The sequence below is a fragment of the Rhinoderma darwinii genome, chromosome 2 (genome assembly GCF_050947455.1).
Source record: "Rhinoderma darwinii isolate aRhiDar2 chromosome 2, aRhiDar2.hap1, whole genome shotgun sequence".
NCBI lineage: Eukaryota > Metazoa > Chordata > Amphibia > Anura > Rhinodermatidae > Rhinoderma > Rhinoderma darwinii.
This window is the reverse complement of record NC_134688.1, coordinates 404,924,228-404,942,109: the sequence shown is the minus strand read 5'-3', so window position 1 is coordinate 404,942,109 and position 17,882 is coordinate 404,924,228. Positions and strand designations below refer to the sequence as shown.

General features: G+C 44.1%; 1 protein-coding gene across 1 annotated transcript in view; it reads right to left on the bottom strand.

The window, feature by feature from the left end:
- Window positions 1-1,775: 1,775 nt before the first annotated feature.
- LOC142741879 (uncharacterized) overlaps window positions 1,776-17,882 on the bottom strand; it is a 114,864-nt gene continuing 98,757 nt past the window's right edge. Inside the window, exons 11-15 of the mRNA XM_075851201.1 lie at window positions 14,659-14,760; window positions 13,838-13,934; window positions 10,640-10,802; window positions 9,803-9,902; window positions 1,776-5,032 (exon numbers count right to left, since the gene is read on the bottom strand). Of these exons, the coding sequence (XP_075707316.1) occupies window positions 4,973-5,032; window positions 9,803-9,902; window positions 10,640-10,802; window positions 13,838-13,934; window positions 14,659-14,760 (522 nt within the window). The 3' untranslated portion in view covers window positions 1,776-4,972. The remainder of the gene's footprint in view (window positions 5,033-9,802; window positions 9,903-10,639; window positions 10,803-13,837; window positions 13,935-14,658; window positions 14,761-17,882) is intronic.

Here is a 17,882-nt window from a genome sequence, read left to right as displayed (position 1 = left end):
CTACAACAGTTTACGCTCAGATAACTGTGTAATTGTCACCTGAGCTCTCACAATGCCCTGCTCCAACAGGAAAAAAAGCAGAATTCTGAATTTAGTTTTGGCAAAGGCCCATGGGCAGAAATGTGGTGGGCCCATCCTCCCTATAATGCGTGGATAACATACATAAACATTAGATACAGAGGTTTCCTTCCTTACCTTTTCTCTTATATCAACATACTGAGATGTGTGGCACGAGATGTTGACTAGCTTTGGAAAAAAAATAGATTTTGTAATCTGTCACAAGATATCTATGCTATACAGTATATGTGTGGCCACCCAGTGGTTGTGACGTGAGTTGCAGCCTGTCAAAACTTGTGCTAGCATGTCGCGATATGGTATTGCATTGGTTTCATAATAAATTGGATACCTTAACCAAATTCAGCCTAAAATAAGGGTGGACACATCTGTAACTGGAAACAGAACCCACTGTCTACAGGATCTAATGACAACCTTACAATGTGTATGAGGGCAGCCTCTCGGTATCTGCTGTTGGAAAAAACATGGGTCAGAATGTTGGATTTTAACAATCTGGAGGGACACAAAGCCTGAGATATCTGACGAATGTCCCCCCCCCCCCTTCCTATGGTAATAAGCATGCACACTCCGCTGTATATCATCTACTTAGCAGTGCAGTATTGTAAGTCCAAACAAGGAAAATAAAATTCTACCTATGAAATAATAGTAAAAGCTGCATAATCGCCTTTTCTAGCCAATAATACTTTTATAATAGGTACACTTATAATTTGTCAAAATCCTGTGTCTTGATTCTGGAGTTGTCTGAAAAAGGCTGGGCCTACTTGGGTGGTGGCGGACACTGAGCAATTGCCCCTCCACCCTCATGCAAGTACTAAAACATTGTGAATAGCTCTATGTGGGCTAAAGGGTGTCACGGTCACAGGGTATGTGGACCCACTAGGCCGCTCCGCCGTAGTGGGGAGGCAGCTGACCAGGTCACAGTCTACACGAAAGTCAATAGCAGATAGCAATGCTTGGGTACCTGAACTAGTCCAGACGGTGGCTGTGGCTTCAGCACGGATGGAGGCCGGTGCGGCAGGTAGCGCCAGACGTGGCGGGCAGTATCCGATGTAGCAGAAGACACTGTACGTGGCACACGACACTGGACGTGGCAAACGACAGCAGGTGCAGTAGACACGACTCCAACATTGGTAGGCACAGGAACAAGAACAATACGGGATACAGGAACGGGTAACAGGGCACGGGTAACAACTGGAACGGGGAAACACTAAGGGACCATTTGCAAGACAGACTGGGATAGACTAACAATTCTCAGGCAAGGATCAGAAGGCCTGGGGCCTTCTTATAGACCAGGAAGTCATGGCAGTTGATGATGATGACGATTTCATTTGTGCGCGCGTTGGCCCTCTAAGGCCGGGCACGAGTGTGCACGCGCACCCTACGGGACACAGCAGAACGGAGCGGAAGTGAGTACTGGCGTCTCCTAGGAAGGATATGGGAACCAGCGCTCACGGATCTATGGCTGCGGGCATCGGGAGGTGAATAAACCCGACGGCCCGCGGCCATGGACGCTACAAAGGGCCATCAAATATAAAAACTATCTGCATTATGTAACAGACTACAGTTCTAGAAAACACAAATTTCTATGAAAACGTTCTATAACTGAAAATAGTGAAAAGGTAGACAATAGGTTATGTTATCCTTATGTTGGCAGTAAGTATAAAATGTGAAAACATGTATGATAGAATAAAACGACAGACTGTAAGAGGGTGAAAAATGTTTATTATCACCAGTAAATAGTAGTGTACGTTTGGTTGTTTCCTTTATTGATACTGCTTTAATTGCTAGCAAGCATGAATTCTGAGGCTTTGGTAGTGGAATACATGCAATAATTAGTAAGCCAGCATGTATTTCACAAAATCAGCCATTTATAAGGTTCTAGTGCAGGGGACAGAAACCTGTGGCATCAGTGCCACAGCCGGCACGCGGGGCATTGTTTGTTGGCACACTCCCTTCTCCTGGTGTCTAGCTCTGTTGGGTGATTGGCGCCACTGAACACAGGGAGAGAGATCGGCACTTCATTATGCGCTTGGCGGCGCTGATCACCAGGAAAGTGAGCAGTGCTTGGCAAGAACTCAAGGCAGCATTGCTCTCTCTCCTGGTGTTTAGTGTCACCAAGTGTATAATGAAGCGCTGCATTCTCCTGGAGATCAGTGCAGCAAGAACAGAGTTCAGTAACCATTTTGTCAAAGAAAAAGTTAGCAAAAGTTGGCAACTCTCTCTCCTATGTGCACTCCCCGCCCCAAGCGGGTGTTCAGTAGCCATGGTCTCTTCTATGTACACCTTCCAAAGCTGATGTTTAGTAACCACAGTCTTTCCTATGTACAACCCCCAAATCTGGTGCTTTGTAGCCATGGTCTCTCCTATGTGCACTCCCGGAAGCTGGTGTACAGCAACCGTGGTCTCTCCTATGTGCACAACCCAAATCTAGCATTTAGTAGCCGCGGTCTCTTCTATGTGTACCCCCCAAGCTGGTGTACAGTAGTCGCTCTCTCTCCTGTGTGCATCCCCCTAAGCTGGTATTTAGTAGCCGCAGTCTCTTCCGTGTACGGTTTCCCTATGACTTTCATGTTTGTATGGCACACTGAGTACTTCCACGCCATACAAAAAAGGTTGCCTAACCCTGTCCTAGTGAAATAAGAAGGCGTTTTTACATAGAGGATTGTAGAATTACTGTCCCTTTACCTGAGGCATGAAGGCTTTTCTTATTTCTTTTTACTTAATGATCATTACCTGGATAGTCTCTTCCACTAGAAGCCAACATTTTGCTTGAGCTGGTGACACACGGCTGACGCCTCACTGGCACCAACGTTATGCGACACATCAGCTTACCTCGTGTGCCCATGCTGTGCACCGCTGCTGGGTGTCAACAACTCAATTCTCTATGAGAGAAGAGAAGGATCATTTTAGTTGCTGGGAGGTATACAGCATATTGTGAACCTCCCCTGAGCAAGGACAAGGGCTTCTCATCACCAGAAACACTCGTTATCATCCCCATGTCAGCCCAATTAGTGGCCCAGTTGTCATATTGGGCAGAAATATGTGCACCTCAGCTTTCAGGGGTGCAGATTAGCCCCAAACAAATGTATACCAGAATTTGTAAATGAAATCAAGCAGACAACCACTAATAATTTAGGCTCAAAACCAAAGAGGAGATGTCCAAAAATGTTTCCAAGTAAAAGAATAAATGAAAAGATTTTGGGTGTATCTAAGGTGACTACCAGGACAAATGGATACTGAGAAGTAACAGGCAGCTCTGCCTTCCTATCATGTGTTATCACATATATGTATAGAATAGGTATAATGTACCGGTAGATTGTAAATGCAAAACTTCATTAATAGTTCTATGTGGGCTAAAAGGCCATTAAATGTAAAAATAAGCTGGATTGTATAAAAGGCTATACAGAACACTCACAAATATAAATATGAAAACGTTTTATAACAAAAGATATTTAGGGCAAATTTGTGATCCTTGTAGCGGTAATTCGTTACGCACATGAGACTTCCTGTCCTAGCATCCTCTAAAGAATACTGCAGCCGTGCTATTGCCATACAGACAGCAATGGCCTACAATGTAGAATGTGTGTGCGCGCGTGCATTCAGCTTTACAGCCACTGCTAATGTGATGTGGAATAGATCTAAATATGCGCAGTAAAGTCACAGACACACACTGAGGTTCTCTCTTCTGTCACCTTAAAACGGATCAGACTGGAATTAAAGGGAAGCCTCACCTTGCAGCCACTTAAATCTATACATTACATAAGGTATTTGCATTATTTATCGGCAATAGAGCAGAATAGTGGTTGGGGCAGAAAATCTCCCACTACTGCAGGTGCCATCTGCAGAATATAGATGTAGTTTCTGTGAACGGAGAGAACAGGGACTGCCAAAATATTATTTTGATGTGCCCTGCGTTTGAGTAATGACTTTAGGGAGAAATTTTCATACATATGCCCCGCCCCTTCATATGTAGGTTACGCCCACCATCATGAGTATCGGTTGCTCCTGACACAGTCATAGTTCTTTCTGCAGCTGCCACAAGGGGGAGCTCACTGCATAGAGATTTTTACAGCTCTCAGGATGACAACCCCTATCCGTACACCCTTTTATTGCAAATTGACATAATAGAATGACATCTATGAGCCAGAATTTAGTGTTGCTCTGTAAGTGCAGCTCCACCTTGTCATCTGAATGGCTGCCATGTAATACTAGATTAGTAGCTGTATAAATCCATATGCAGTGAGCATTCCAACAATCCCTCTGATTTTCCCATTCATAGAATACGGGGCTACATTGCTGTATTACCGGAATCACTCCCCTTGTTAATGGAGCAATGTGGGTAACAGATGAATATTAGGGAATCTCTGATAATGCTGTTCACTAATATAAAACTTAAAGGGTAACTAAGCGTTCAACAAACTTCTGACATGTCAATAAAAAGTCTATGAGCCTGTACACAGCTACATTGGCTTGCGAGAAACCCGAACAGAAACGAAGTGGCTCAGTGCTTACACGAGTGCTTCTGCCGCTTTGTTTTAGCCATGATGGGCGTCTCGAATGTCACTATGACACTTTAAAGTGACTACAATGTGACACTTCACAGACCCCTTTTTTGTGCTGGGACGATAGTGTGCAATATACTAGTATGTTCACAGTAGGGGAAATAGATTTAGTTCTAGTAATGGCCATAATACCACTCTTCACACCTTCCCGAGAAACCTACATTAACATTCTAGATGTCCTTTTTGTGTTTGCCTTTATTGCTTGTCGTTCCTCTTTGCAGGCATCACAACTTTTCTTACATTAGATCTTAGAGGATTTTGTCTTTGGGTGTTAGGAAGGTAAATGGAGAATTTGAGGTATTATGATGAGTGTTTGGTGGTGGCACAGCACAGATTTATTGAGAGTCTTTCATCTGCCTCTGCATCTTCTGCAGCACCTCCTGCATTCTCCGCAACTGTAAAAAAGGGAAAATAGAACAAATGATGAAATAGTTCAGTAATGCCCAATTCCAAAGTGTAGGTGAGACATAGCGATAAAAAAAACCTTCAGTTTTAGTCATTTTTTCTATTTCATAGCAGATTTAGACCTCATGCACACGACCGTATTTTTTCCCACCTGTAAATACTGGCGTAAATACGGGTCCGGTGTCACACGTATTCGACCCGTTTTGCACCAGTATTTACGGACCCGTCCCCGTAAATACGGTTCCGGTGTCACCAGTATTCCACTCTCTATCCTGCACTAATCGGCAGCCCCTTCTCTCTATCAGTGCAGGATAGAGAGAAGGGGCAGCCCTATCCGAGGTAAAAGTAAAAGAAATTCATACTTACCCGGCCGTTGCCTTGGTGACGCGTCCCTCTCTTGTCATCCAGCCCGACATCCCTGGATGACGCGGCAGTCCATGTGACCGCTGCAGCATGTGATTGGCCTGTGATTGGCTGCAGCGGTCACATGGGCTGAAACGTCATCCAGGGGTGTCGGGCCGGATGTCGAGAGGGACACGTCACCAAGGCAACGTCCGGGAGACCGGACTGGAGGAAGCAGGAAGTTCTCGGTAAGTATGAACGGCTTTTTTTTTTTTTACAGGTGAAAAGTGAAAAAGATTTTACCTAAACTTTTGCTCACCTCATAACCGAGTTACGTTTTTCCAATGCGTTTTTTCAATGCGTTTTTGTAAAGCTTGATTGATACCAATGTAGGCATAAAAATCCAAGAAGCTGTAGGTGCTCGTAGATCCTCCTGAGCTTAATCCTGTGTCGACAGCAGGCTGTAGTAACAATAATCCCGGGACCACGCTTACGCGTTTCAGACCGCTAGGGTCCTTAATCATATGATTAAGGACCCTAGCGGTCTGAAACGCGTAAGCGTGGTTCCGGGATTATTGTTTTATCCCTTTTTTTAATATGACCTAATAAAAATTGAATTTTTTATCATTTGAGTGCTGGATCTGCCTTTCCTACACACCATTTTTGTTGCTCTATATTGTGATCGGAATTCACTGTCCAGGGTTCTGAAAGAGTTACTGCTGATCAGTTAACTCTTTCAGCACCCTGGACAGTGACTATTTACTAACGTCGCCTAGCAACGCTGCCATAATGACGGGTGCACACATGTAGCCACCCGTCATTACGGGAGCTCCATAGACTTCTATGGGCTGCCGGTGCCGTTATTACGGCCTGAAATAGGACATGTTCTATCTTTTTCAACGGCACGGGCACCTTCCCGTAAGAAAACGGGAAGGTACCCGTGGCCAATAGAAGTCTATGAGCCCGTTATTATGGGTCGTAATTACGACCCGTAATAACGGGAGTTTTTACGGTCGTGTGAATGAGGCCTTACACTGTGCACAACGCTATCATAATGTTATGTTTGGAATTTCCGCTTTTACAAAGGACAGTAACTATTTTAATAGATCAGGGCAGTATATAGGAAATTAATTGTGTTATCCCATCTGGACAATTACTTTTTAGATTGAAACTGCCATGGCTTCTCCAACCCCTGGCAATAAACTGCACTTAGGGGGGCAGGAATACTAGTGACTGGAAACTTCTCCTGCCATTCTGGGGAAAATTTTGAAAAAAATACTAAAATCCTTATTGCCACCACTAGGTGGATACTGGATATGAATTTATACAGTACAATGGGAGATATAGCAATCCCTATGCAGTGAGCTTCCGTTAGTGACAGGTGCAGGCAGACAGAATTTTATTTCATTACTCTATAGGGGGAATTTATTATTAGCTTAACACCACTTTTCTGGCGTAAAAAAGTTGAAAACTTTGGCACATGCCATATCATAGTTGCCAACATTTGAATTTTTTTTCCAGGGACACTTAGGCTGTGGCGTCTTTGGTGGGTGTGTCTTATAGGGGCATGGCTTATCTGGTGGAGGCATGGCTTTCAAGAATCTGCATACAAATAAACGAACAAAAATGTCTGCACTAGTTTTGCTGACAACTACTATGGTGGCCAGTATGTCTCTCGTTATCTGGTTGTTTACATGCAGGTAATGTCTCACTTTATCACTAGGACTAGACGATATGTGCTGACCACTACTGGTAGCATAAAAACCAGCATAGATAGCGCCACACTCAGTGTCCCTTGTAGATGGTGCTCCACACTGCCCCCAGTAGATAGTGCCATGCACTGCTCCCTGTGGATAATTCCACAGTGCCCTCTGTAGATATTGCCGCACACTGCTCCCTGTAGATAGTGCCACACACTGCTCCCTGTAGGTAGTGCCACACACTGCACCGTGTAGTTATTGCCACGCACTGCTTCCTGTAGATATTGCCAGACACTGCTCCCTGTAGATAGTACCACACACTGCTCCCTGTAGATATTGCCACACACTGTTCCTTGTAGTTATTGCCATGCACTGCTTACTGTAGATAATTCCACAGTGTCTCCTGTAGATAATGACACACATCTCTTTTAGATAGTGCCACAGTGCCCTCTGTAAACAGCACAGTGCCCCTGTTGACAGTGCCACACAGTTCCCTTGTAGATAGTGCCACACAGCTGCCTGTACATGGTGCCACACAGCCCCCTGTAGATAGAGCCACACAGCCCCACCTGTAGATAAAGTCAGACAGCCCCCTGTAGATGCCACACAGTCCCCCAGTACATGATGCCACACAGCCTCCCTGTAGAAGATGCCACACAGTCCCCTTGTGTTGATGCCACACAGTCCCCCCTGTAGATGATGCCACACAGCCCCCCTGTAGATGATGCCACGCAGCCCCCCTGTAGATGATGCCACGCAGCCCCCCTGTAGATGATGCCACACAGCCCCCCTGTAGATGCCACGCTTTGGCCGGGGATTCCTCTGCCGGAGGAGCCTATGATGTCACTGTCCATAGACAGTGATGTTCTAGCGCTCTGCTTGGGACTCCTGCTCTGCTCCTGACATCATTATCCATATATGGACAGTGATGTCTGGGGCTTCCCCTGCCGGAGTCCTGGAGCAGAGTCGCTTCTAGCACTCTGCCTCTGAATCCTGCTCTGCTCCTGACATCACTCTCCATATATGGACAGTGAAGTGGAGGGCTCTGTCTATGAGCGCAATCCGAGGCCAGAGCATCGGCAATGCTTTGGCCGAGGATTCCGGTGCTCCAGGAGGAGTGAATGGCAGAGCAGGAAGCAGATAGTTTCCTGCTCTGCCATAGTATTCAATTGTATCTACGTCCTGAGGATGCAGGTACAATTGAAAGTAGCAGTTGCCCGGACAAGTCCCGGGTCAGTAATTTGCCGGGACTGTCTCTGTGAATTCGGGACAGTCCGGGCAAATTTGGGACTGTTGGCAAGTGTGCCATATTTGCAACAACATTTACAACTTTTCTCTCCTCTTGCCAGTGGTGAGTAAAATGGTTGGCATTAATTGGAGGAGGGGGTGCAATTTTCTGCTAGATTTATCATTTTTAAAGACAGAAAATGGCTCAAATTGTAGTGCACAATGTTGGCACATTTCACTATGATGTACCTACGTTTGAGACTGGTGCATGAAACGCCAGTCTTAATAAATTCGCCCGATGCCCATAATTATAGGTACATTTTGGTTCCCTATATCCCTACTACTAACAGCTTCACATCCTAAACAATATAATAACAATACACCGTCATTATATGATTATATACTATTAAGCATTAGCCAATAAAGCACCCTAGACATCTACAGATCTTAGACATTAACCCATAAGCACCATGTATAATGGATATCAATATTAACCCTATCATCACCTTAGACCACCAGAGATATTAAGTATTAACCATTACAGCACTCACCAACCAGGAGTATGACAAGAATACTAACCCCAAAACTACTATATGTAAAAATGTGTACTGTAAGGACTCGTTCACATCTGCATTGCAGGTTACGTTAGGCGCCGCAGTCTCAGATCCAGCAGAGAATACCGCAAACAATAGCGCAGCATGCTGCGCTATTGTTTGTTGTAAAACCATGGATACCCTGACGGAAACCCGACAGGACCCATAAAAGTCAATGAGTTCCGTCAGCTGCCGTTGGTGCTTCCGGCGCTTCCAGTTATTTCCATGTTCTGCTCCTCTGACAGAGCAGAGCAACGGAATGGCAAGCGCAAATGTGAATGAGGCCTAATTAATGTAAAAATATGGCAAACTCCTGGTGAAGCCGAGAGTTATTCTGACTCCTTACACATGTAACATGATTTTTTTTCTAAAGGTTTACACAACCATTTAATTTTAAAGAATATGTCCACCTTTAACACAATTTTCCAGTTTACATATACAGTATACAATTACATTGAATTAAAAGTTAATCACATTTATAAATACATTGCACTGATCCTAAGCTACAGCTTGTTCTGTATCACATATACTTTTCCTCTGTATTACATATACTTTTCTACTGTATTATGTGAGCTCAGCTAATCTCAAAGAGCGTCTGACGACAAGCTTGCAGACTGTTTTTAATGCTACTGTGAATGCATCTCTAGACTATAATACAGGCTCAGGTAAATCGGGATTAGTATAAGATACGTAACGCAAAGCATTTACAAAGTTATTCAAGATTTCCTGTAGACTATGTCTATGTATAAAGATGTTTAAAGGTGGTGATTTGCTTTAAATTATTTTGATTATTAAACTTTCTTTTGTATTTTATAGTATAGTTTAGTATATAAAACAGTTTATTTTTAGTTTGATGTGCCTGAAACGTAGCGTTATACCACAGAACGAATCCTCTCACCTCCTCATCCTTCTCTTGGATGAGTCTCATCGTTTCATGATCTGGAGATGGAGGCCCGCTGGGAATAGGAAAATCGGTACCACTCTCTCGTGTCAGTTTACTATAAGAACAAAGAACAAAAGCGCAGCCAAAATATCACTTGTTTACCGTTAGCACATATAATAATTTGTATACTGTGTATCATCATCTTGTGTAATTGATTTCACAGTATTTCCCCCAACTATCCCAACAGTACTCTAGTAACATTAGAATAATATTCAATACGATGACAACAGTATCAGATTCTGTAGATAAAATAAAAGTCTGTGGTGATGGGCACCATTTAATTTTGTATAGGTATGTTTTAATTCCAGTAAAGGGCAGCAGCAGCTAATATACATCATATTTTATTTGAGGTTCAACATCACTGGAGTTACTTGGATATTGCTAATGTTAGGCTAAGTTCACACTAGCGTTAGTATACGTTTACCTCTCTTTCGTCAGTGGAAGAGAGGATCGAAAGATTAAACGGAAAGCAACGGTTCCGTTAGAATCACCATTGATTTCAATGGTTATTCTTTTGTTTCAGTTGCTTTCCGTTTGTCTCCGTTCGCTAGGCTTCTGTTTTTTGTGACGAAAGCAAAAGTGCAGTCTGCAGAACTTTTGTTTGAGTTAAAAAAAAACGGAAACCTAGCGAACGGAGACAAACGGAAAGCAAGTGAAACTGAGGAATTATGGTGATTCTAATGGAACCGATGCTTTCCGTTTAATCTTTCGATCTTCTCTTCCCCTGACGGAAGGGAGGGAAACGTATATTAACGGTAGTGTGAAAGAAGCCTTATATGCATGTGCACTTACTTGCGATTCCGTTCCCTCACCACCCGTTGTGTCAGGCTCTGGATGCACTGTGCCCTGTAATTTTCATAGTGAGTTTCTCTTGTCACATCCTTAAGATCTTGCATGTGAGTACGGATAAGCATTGTGCGCAGCTTTACAAAGTCACAGTGCTGCTCATTTTCCACTAGATAAAAAATGAAGAGTATTAGAACAGGCAGAATGTGTTTAAGGATCGTCAAGATTTACAGCATTCGTGGAGGATAAAATGATTATCACAATAAGAAAAAAACATGACTCATAAATAAGTCTATAGCGGATCTCCCAAAAAAGCTGTAAAAACAGCCATGTTAATAATTTTGGCCATTAGCAATAGCAATAGACATTCCCGGAGAACTAAAATGATCCAACTTGAGTCGGTGCAACACAAATGAGCTAGGATCTTATTAAATCAGTAATCAAGGATAATAAATGACTACATAAGCCAACTGTAAAAAAGTCTGGATGCCCAGGTACCCTGTGGGTAATTGTTTGAGGTTTGGTGGGTACTGAGCGTGGGTTGGTTTTCAGATGCTTTTCTCTTTTTTCTTGTGTGATTTCTTCCTATTATTTTCTTTTTTTACAGGATTACAAAAAAAATTAGTTTTTCTTTAGAGAAACACCGAGAAACATGGTGCCCGTCTGTACCTCTGTATGCCTCTAAATTCATATGGAGGCATTTGAAGGTTTTAAATGTTCCATTGGATGCCATGTCACCAGGGCCGCCATCAGGAATTTCAGGGCCCCCTACAGCTAAATTTTCTGGGCCCCCCTACCGTGGCACCGCCTGTTAACGGTACTCCGTCGAGCACTATATTATGGTACCCAGGGCCGCCATCAGGGGGGGTATTATGGGTACTGATGTGAGAGGCCCGGCCAAACCTAATTGAAAGGGGGGCCCGGCAACTGCCGCGACTTGCCTTTGGTAGAAAAAAAACAGGCCCCTGCAATGGGGCTTGTTTTTTTCACCAAAAGAATGTCGTGAGCTGCGGGCCCCCCTTTCAATTAGGTTTGGCCGGGCCTCTCACATCAGTACCCATAATACCCCCCCTGATGGCGGCCCTGGGTAGCATGAAAATCACTGACAGTCTGCACGGCCCCATAGAGTAACATAGGTCCGTGCGAGGCGCGTGAAAATCACACACGTTGCACGGACGTATTACACGTTCGTCTGAATAAGCCCTAACAATAAGGCCCAGTTCACAGAGTTTTTGGGCCTTGATATTGACTCGGACACTGCGTCAGAATCAGCACCAAAAAACTTCCAAAACCGAATCCCATTGATTTAATCTGAAATCAATGAGAGTAAGTCGCAGAAAAAAGAAAAAGCAGCACATCCTTTCTTGCCGCGGTTCCGCCTCTGACCTCCCATCGAAATAAATGGGAGGCAGAAAATGCATTTTTCCCTGCGTTTTTTGTCTGCTGTCCTCAATCGCAGCGGGCAAAAAACGCAGCAAAAAACGCAGCAAGATAGTGTGGGCAGGTCAAAATCTGCCTCAAAATCTGCCTCAAAATTCTTTAAGGAATATTGAGGCAGATTTTTTCGGCCTGCAAAATACTCTGTGTGAACAGGGCCATACTTAAACAGCACTTTGACACACTTTACTCACCATGTCAGAAGAGCTGCTCCCACTCCAGTCCTCTTCAGGAGATGTCTTCGGTCCAGACGTCGTCCTTCACCTCCAGGCTCCAGAAAATGGCGGGGATCGTAGAACTGCCGCCGCGCAAGAACTAGACTCCTCCCCCTCTCCTTACGCAGCTACGCTCTGGAGAAGGAGGAGGAGGCGGAGTCGGACAAGGAGGCGGACGAGGAGGAGGACGAGGAGGCGGAGTCGGAGGCAGAGTCGGAGGTGGAGTCGGAGGCGGAGTCGGACGAGGAGGCGGAGGAGGACAAGGAGGACGAGGAGGCGGAGGAGGAAAAGGAGGAGGCGGAGTCGGAGGCGGGCCAGCAGGTAAGTAACCGTGCGCCGCTGTCCCTGTGTGGCTGTCCTTCCCCGTCGATGTACTTGTGTTGCTCCCTCTCGGCGGTGCGCCTGGTCGTTCGCACGTGGGCGCGCGCTTGCGATCGTGCGCGCTTGCGGTCGTGCGCGCTCGTACGCGCGCAAGCGGTGGTGTTTCGCGGCGCGGCGGCGGTGATGAGAGGGGGGCCCGCAGCTCGGGGGCCCGCAGCAGCTCACGACATTGTTTTGGTGAAAAGAACAGGCCCCATTGCAGGGGCTTGTTTTTTTCTACCAAAAGCAAGTCGCGGCAGTTGCCGGGCCCCCCTTTCAATTAAGTTTGGCCGGGCCCCCTACAGTACTACCCCTAATACCCCCCTGATGGCGGCCCTGCATGTCACCAAGGTATTCTCCCTTAGAAGCTGTTAGAAGAATTGCTCTTCTTAATACAAGAACAAAGGTACTCAGTGTGCCAGGAATGAGATAAGCAATCTTGTTTTCCAAGGCAGGGAATTCGTAATGTGCCCTCCCCCCCCAACCTTGGACCCTCAGCATGATTGCTGTGGAATAGTCACTCGTTTCTGTTAGGGATTGCACTACATCAGCTCGTACCGGAGCTGTAGCTTCTCATCACCTAGGTAACACCACAATTTCTACTTTGGCAAGTCTTTCATTGACTAAGGGGTATCACTTATTGGACCCCAGAACCTACAGCATTATCAGCTGCCCAGAAACAGCATCCAAATGGTTGTACAAAGTAATTTATATTAATCCATAAATTGCACTCCTCCCCAATGGTGCCCTAGACGGCCACCTACTCTGCCGACAATTCATTTGGGCCCGCCTCGTGCCATTGTGCACTTGGCTTTGCTGTGAGCATGATACCTTATTCCTATATAAGTAAGCAAGCAATGCCCTCTTGCTTATGAATCTGATTAAAATTCTATGCAAACAGAGTATTTTTTTGTATTTATTTTTTTGAGGATAGGAATGGTCCATGTAAGTGCCCTATATTTTATGCCAGAAATGGGTTGGATCTTTTCAGGGGGAATAAGGGAAACTTTTCTCTCTTTGGTGAAATATTTTCCTCTGAAAAGACCTAATCCCACAATTCCTTTTTCGGCATAAAATACATCGTTTTCACATGGACTATTCAAATAGTAGAATAAAACCGACATAGAAGTATCTCTTACTACTTCAAATTTTTCAAACTACTTCAGATCACAAGATCTAGGGAGGACCTTACCTTCTACAACTCCCCAAGGATACAGACGGCCCCTGACACGTTTTCCATTAATCTCCACAATGGTATTGGAACCAATCACAGCAAAAGGAATGCTTTTCTGAATGTAAAAGACAGGTAAACATATGTAGGGTTATTCATTGGAAATGTATGATGCGCCCCAATTTTTTATACTCTCCAGCTAAAGTCATATCCAGCTAGATCGCCTCCTCCCCAGGGTACTGCACCTCACTGATGGACTGTTGGAAGGAATGTTACTTGGATTTGATATTCACAAGCATTTGAGCAGTCTACCTTGTCAATAACTCTTTTATGTAATTGGAAAAAAAAATGGGCTTTGGATCCATTATTCCTCAAACCCTATATTCATCACCACCAGTTTGGATACAATTCAAAGCCATTGTCTTTGATATCATACACATCCAAAAAGCAATTAGACAAGGTTGGTCCCATTTTATGCACATGTCCCCTACTTGTGGACAATGTGCATGTGCTGTGTAGGGACCCACCTTATAGAAGTCACCTTGTCATGGCAGGTGGGCTCACATAATTTGATCAAAATGTGCGCTAAGAACCTCACTATTGTAAGTAGATTCAGCAGCAATGCATATTTATTTATAGTGTTTAGGTGGCATTGGTGTTCGCAGTGTGCTATCGCCATTTTCTTGTGTGCTGTAATACTTGTGGACAATGTCTTACTATCTCTGTCTAAGCCTTGGCCCTCTTTAGTAAGATTTTGGGATTGGAAATCACTACTGTAAAGTTAAAGAAATGTAAAATAATCCCCTCAAATTCAGTTATTTAGTTTATTAAAATAAATTCACCTTTAACTCCATATCTTGACTCTTAAAATCTTCATCTTGGTCAGAGTCACAATCTGGAAACTGATAAATCTGAATCCCATAGTGATCCAATTCTTCACGAATCTATGAGGAAAAAGGCTCAATTGAGGTGAAATGTTGAGAAAATAAAATATTTATTTACTATGGTAAAAAAAAATTGTCTGGAGTTAAGATAATTTACTAATTATTCTGGATTATTGGGCATTATATAAAAGTAGATTAAACTTAAAGGGTAACAAAATGTTCAACAAACTTCTGACATGTCATAGTGACATGTCAGAAGTTTTGATTTGTGGGGATCCAAACACTGAAACCCCCACCAATCACTAAAACGAAGCGGCAGAAGCGATCATATGAGCGCTCAGCCGCTTTGTTTCTGTTTAGTTAACCTTAAAACTTTATAAAGAACCTCCAGGGACATAAAAAAAAATACAAATGTTACAGTTATTTTGCAGTTCTGTGCATGAAGCAAGTGCTTTGTGAACTACTGGGTGCTGGATTAGCGGAATTTGGTGATAACATAGTCTAACCACAGTATTCCCACAAGATCATGACCGAATATGTATGGCTTAAAAAAAAATCTTTGTCATTTACATATATTATCAGAATTGTTTCGTTCCCAATGAATATTTACCCCTAGTACCCCAAATCCTACTATTGTTTGGAAATAGTACACAATGGTTATGTCCTCCAGTAGTCCCTTTCAGGTCTAGCATGTGCTGGTTCTATCCAGGCATTGTATGCGGGCAGCGCATCGTCAGAAAATTGAGCATGTGTACTTGCTCTGTCCTGAATGTACACGGCGAGCATACACAATAGAGTCTTCAGCTCCGCTGTCTATATGATTCTCTGGGAATGCACCGTACTATCTTCATCTCCTCACTACAGTGTGGCTCAGCGCATCTAATCCTCAGCATGCTCAAATATACAGCACATGTAAAGTTTTTATCAATACAGCACAGCCCTTTCCAAAACAAATCACACACGCGTTGTACAGAGGAATGCAGGGAGTTCATGGGTAATGTAGTTTTAGACATTAGAATGGTAGTCATGTGAGACGCTCTGCTGGACATACAGCGGAGCCTTACAGCTATCATATCTTCTATACACAGCACACATACAAGAGGAGTATCCTGTTCTGCTCTCCTCTCTCTCTCTCTCTCTCTCTATATATATATATATATATATATATATATATATAGCTGCAGCATCATAGAGGACATTATACAGCAGTACAGAGGAGTATAGCTGAGAATCCAGCTCTGAGCTGAGATGGAACACTTACCAGCCAGGAAGCTGCAGCACATCTGTGTGCATCTTCCTCACTTTGATCCTGCTTCCCCCTCACCCCTCTATAGACTTCTATGGGCAGCGTGTCAGTGTCTCTGTGCTCCCCCTCCCCTCTCCATAGACTTCTATGGGCAGCGTGTTTGTTACATAGTTACATAGTTAGTACGGTTGAAAAAAGACATATGTCCTTCAAGTTCAACCAAGGGATGGGAAAAAGGGAAGGGCTGAAACAAAAATTTGTGTTTCTCTATCTCTCTCACTCTGCTACCTCCTCTTGCCCCCCCTCTCAGTAAAATTTTATTGGCAGGCTATGAAGAGACACAGCCCCACTTCCTGCAGTCTGTCCCCTCTGGTCTGTAAATAGGGACGGAGTTTGCTTGACAACAAAGGGGTGGGCAGCAGCTTACAGGAAGGGAGACATTTAGTAGCTGTAAATTCACACAAAATTTGCATTGATAAAACAACATTTTAACCGTAATTAAATGAGAAAGTTCAAATATACGTGGTACACTATTAGATTAGCATAAGTTGTTTGAAAAGTTAGCGTCCAATTACCTTGTGGGAGTGTAGGAAAATCGTTTGAAAGTGGAAAAACTCCTTTAAGAGGGAGGAAATCTTATGAAATAAAAGACACTGCATATAAAAGTAATTGTTTTACTAGCATGTGTGAGTTGTTATTTCTACATAGATTCTTTTTAAAGGCCAATTTATTAGTTTGGTTATTTATATAAATTATTAAAAAAAAATCTTGGATTAATTTATAGAAATAAACAAAAGGTCCTCAGGTCAAAACTGAATTCACACTGTTTATATAAGCAGGTTTTATGGGGCCCCTGTAGAGAGCGGAGTCAGAGCAGGTGTGGAACAATGCTGGTTGCTGGTTGACCCAGGTAAACAATTGCATTGAAGTCCTAAAGCTTCAAGCTACATCTCTAGATAGATCTGGTCATAAAATTAACCCCTTCCCGACATTTGCCGTACATGTACGTCATGGAAAGTACTGACTTCCCGCATCTTGCCGTACATGTACGTCAAACGTTTGGCACCGGCTCAGAAGCTGAGCCGGTCCCATCATCACCGGATCTCAGCTGTATCTTACAGCTGACATCCGACTGTAACGGCGGGGACCGAAATTAGCTTCGATCCCCGCCATTAACCCCTTAAGTGCAGCGCTCAAACGCGATCGCTGCACTTAAGGTGTTTGCAGCTCATCGGAACCCCAGTAATGAAATTGCCGGGGTTCCGGTGGCTGCAATGGCAACCGGAGGCCTAATACTGGCCTCCCGGTCTGCCTAGCACCGAAGCCGGTCAAGATCCGCCCGGCGGCGGAGCCTGATCGGCTTCCGTAGCTGCCGGCAAGATGGCGCCGGGTCAGGAGCTGATCCGGCGTCATCAGCGGTGGAAGTCAGCTGTACTGTACAGCTGACATCCACCTGTAACGGCAGGAACCGGAGCTAGCTCCGATCCCTGCCATTAACCCCTTCGATGCAGCAATCGAAAGCGATTGCTGCATCGTAGCGGTTACAAGCAGATCGCCAGCCCTGACAGGCAATCGGGACTGGCGACTGCTGTTATGGCAACAGGAGACACAATGGTCTCCTGCTCTGCCATTACGGAAGCCGATTTAGGCCCCGCCGGGAGGCGAAGCCTAAACGGCTTGCTGTCAGTGAATGACTGACAGATCTAATACATTGCACTACATAGGTAGTGCAATGTATTAGAAAAAAAAAAATCTGACCGTTGGACCTTCAAGTCCCCTAGTGGGACTTGAGAAAAAGTGTAAAAAAAGTATAAAAAAGTGTAAAAAAAAGTGCAAAAAATAAAAGTTTGAAAACAATAAAAGTTTCAAGTAATCAAATAACACACAATCCCCCTTTTACTCTTATCAAGTCCTTTATTATTGAAAAATAATAATA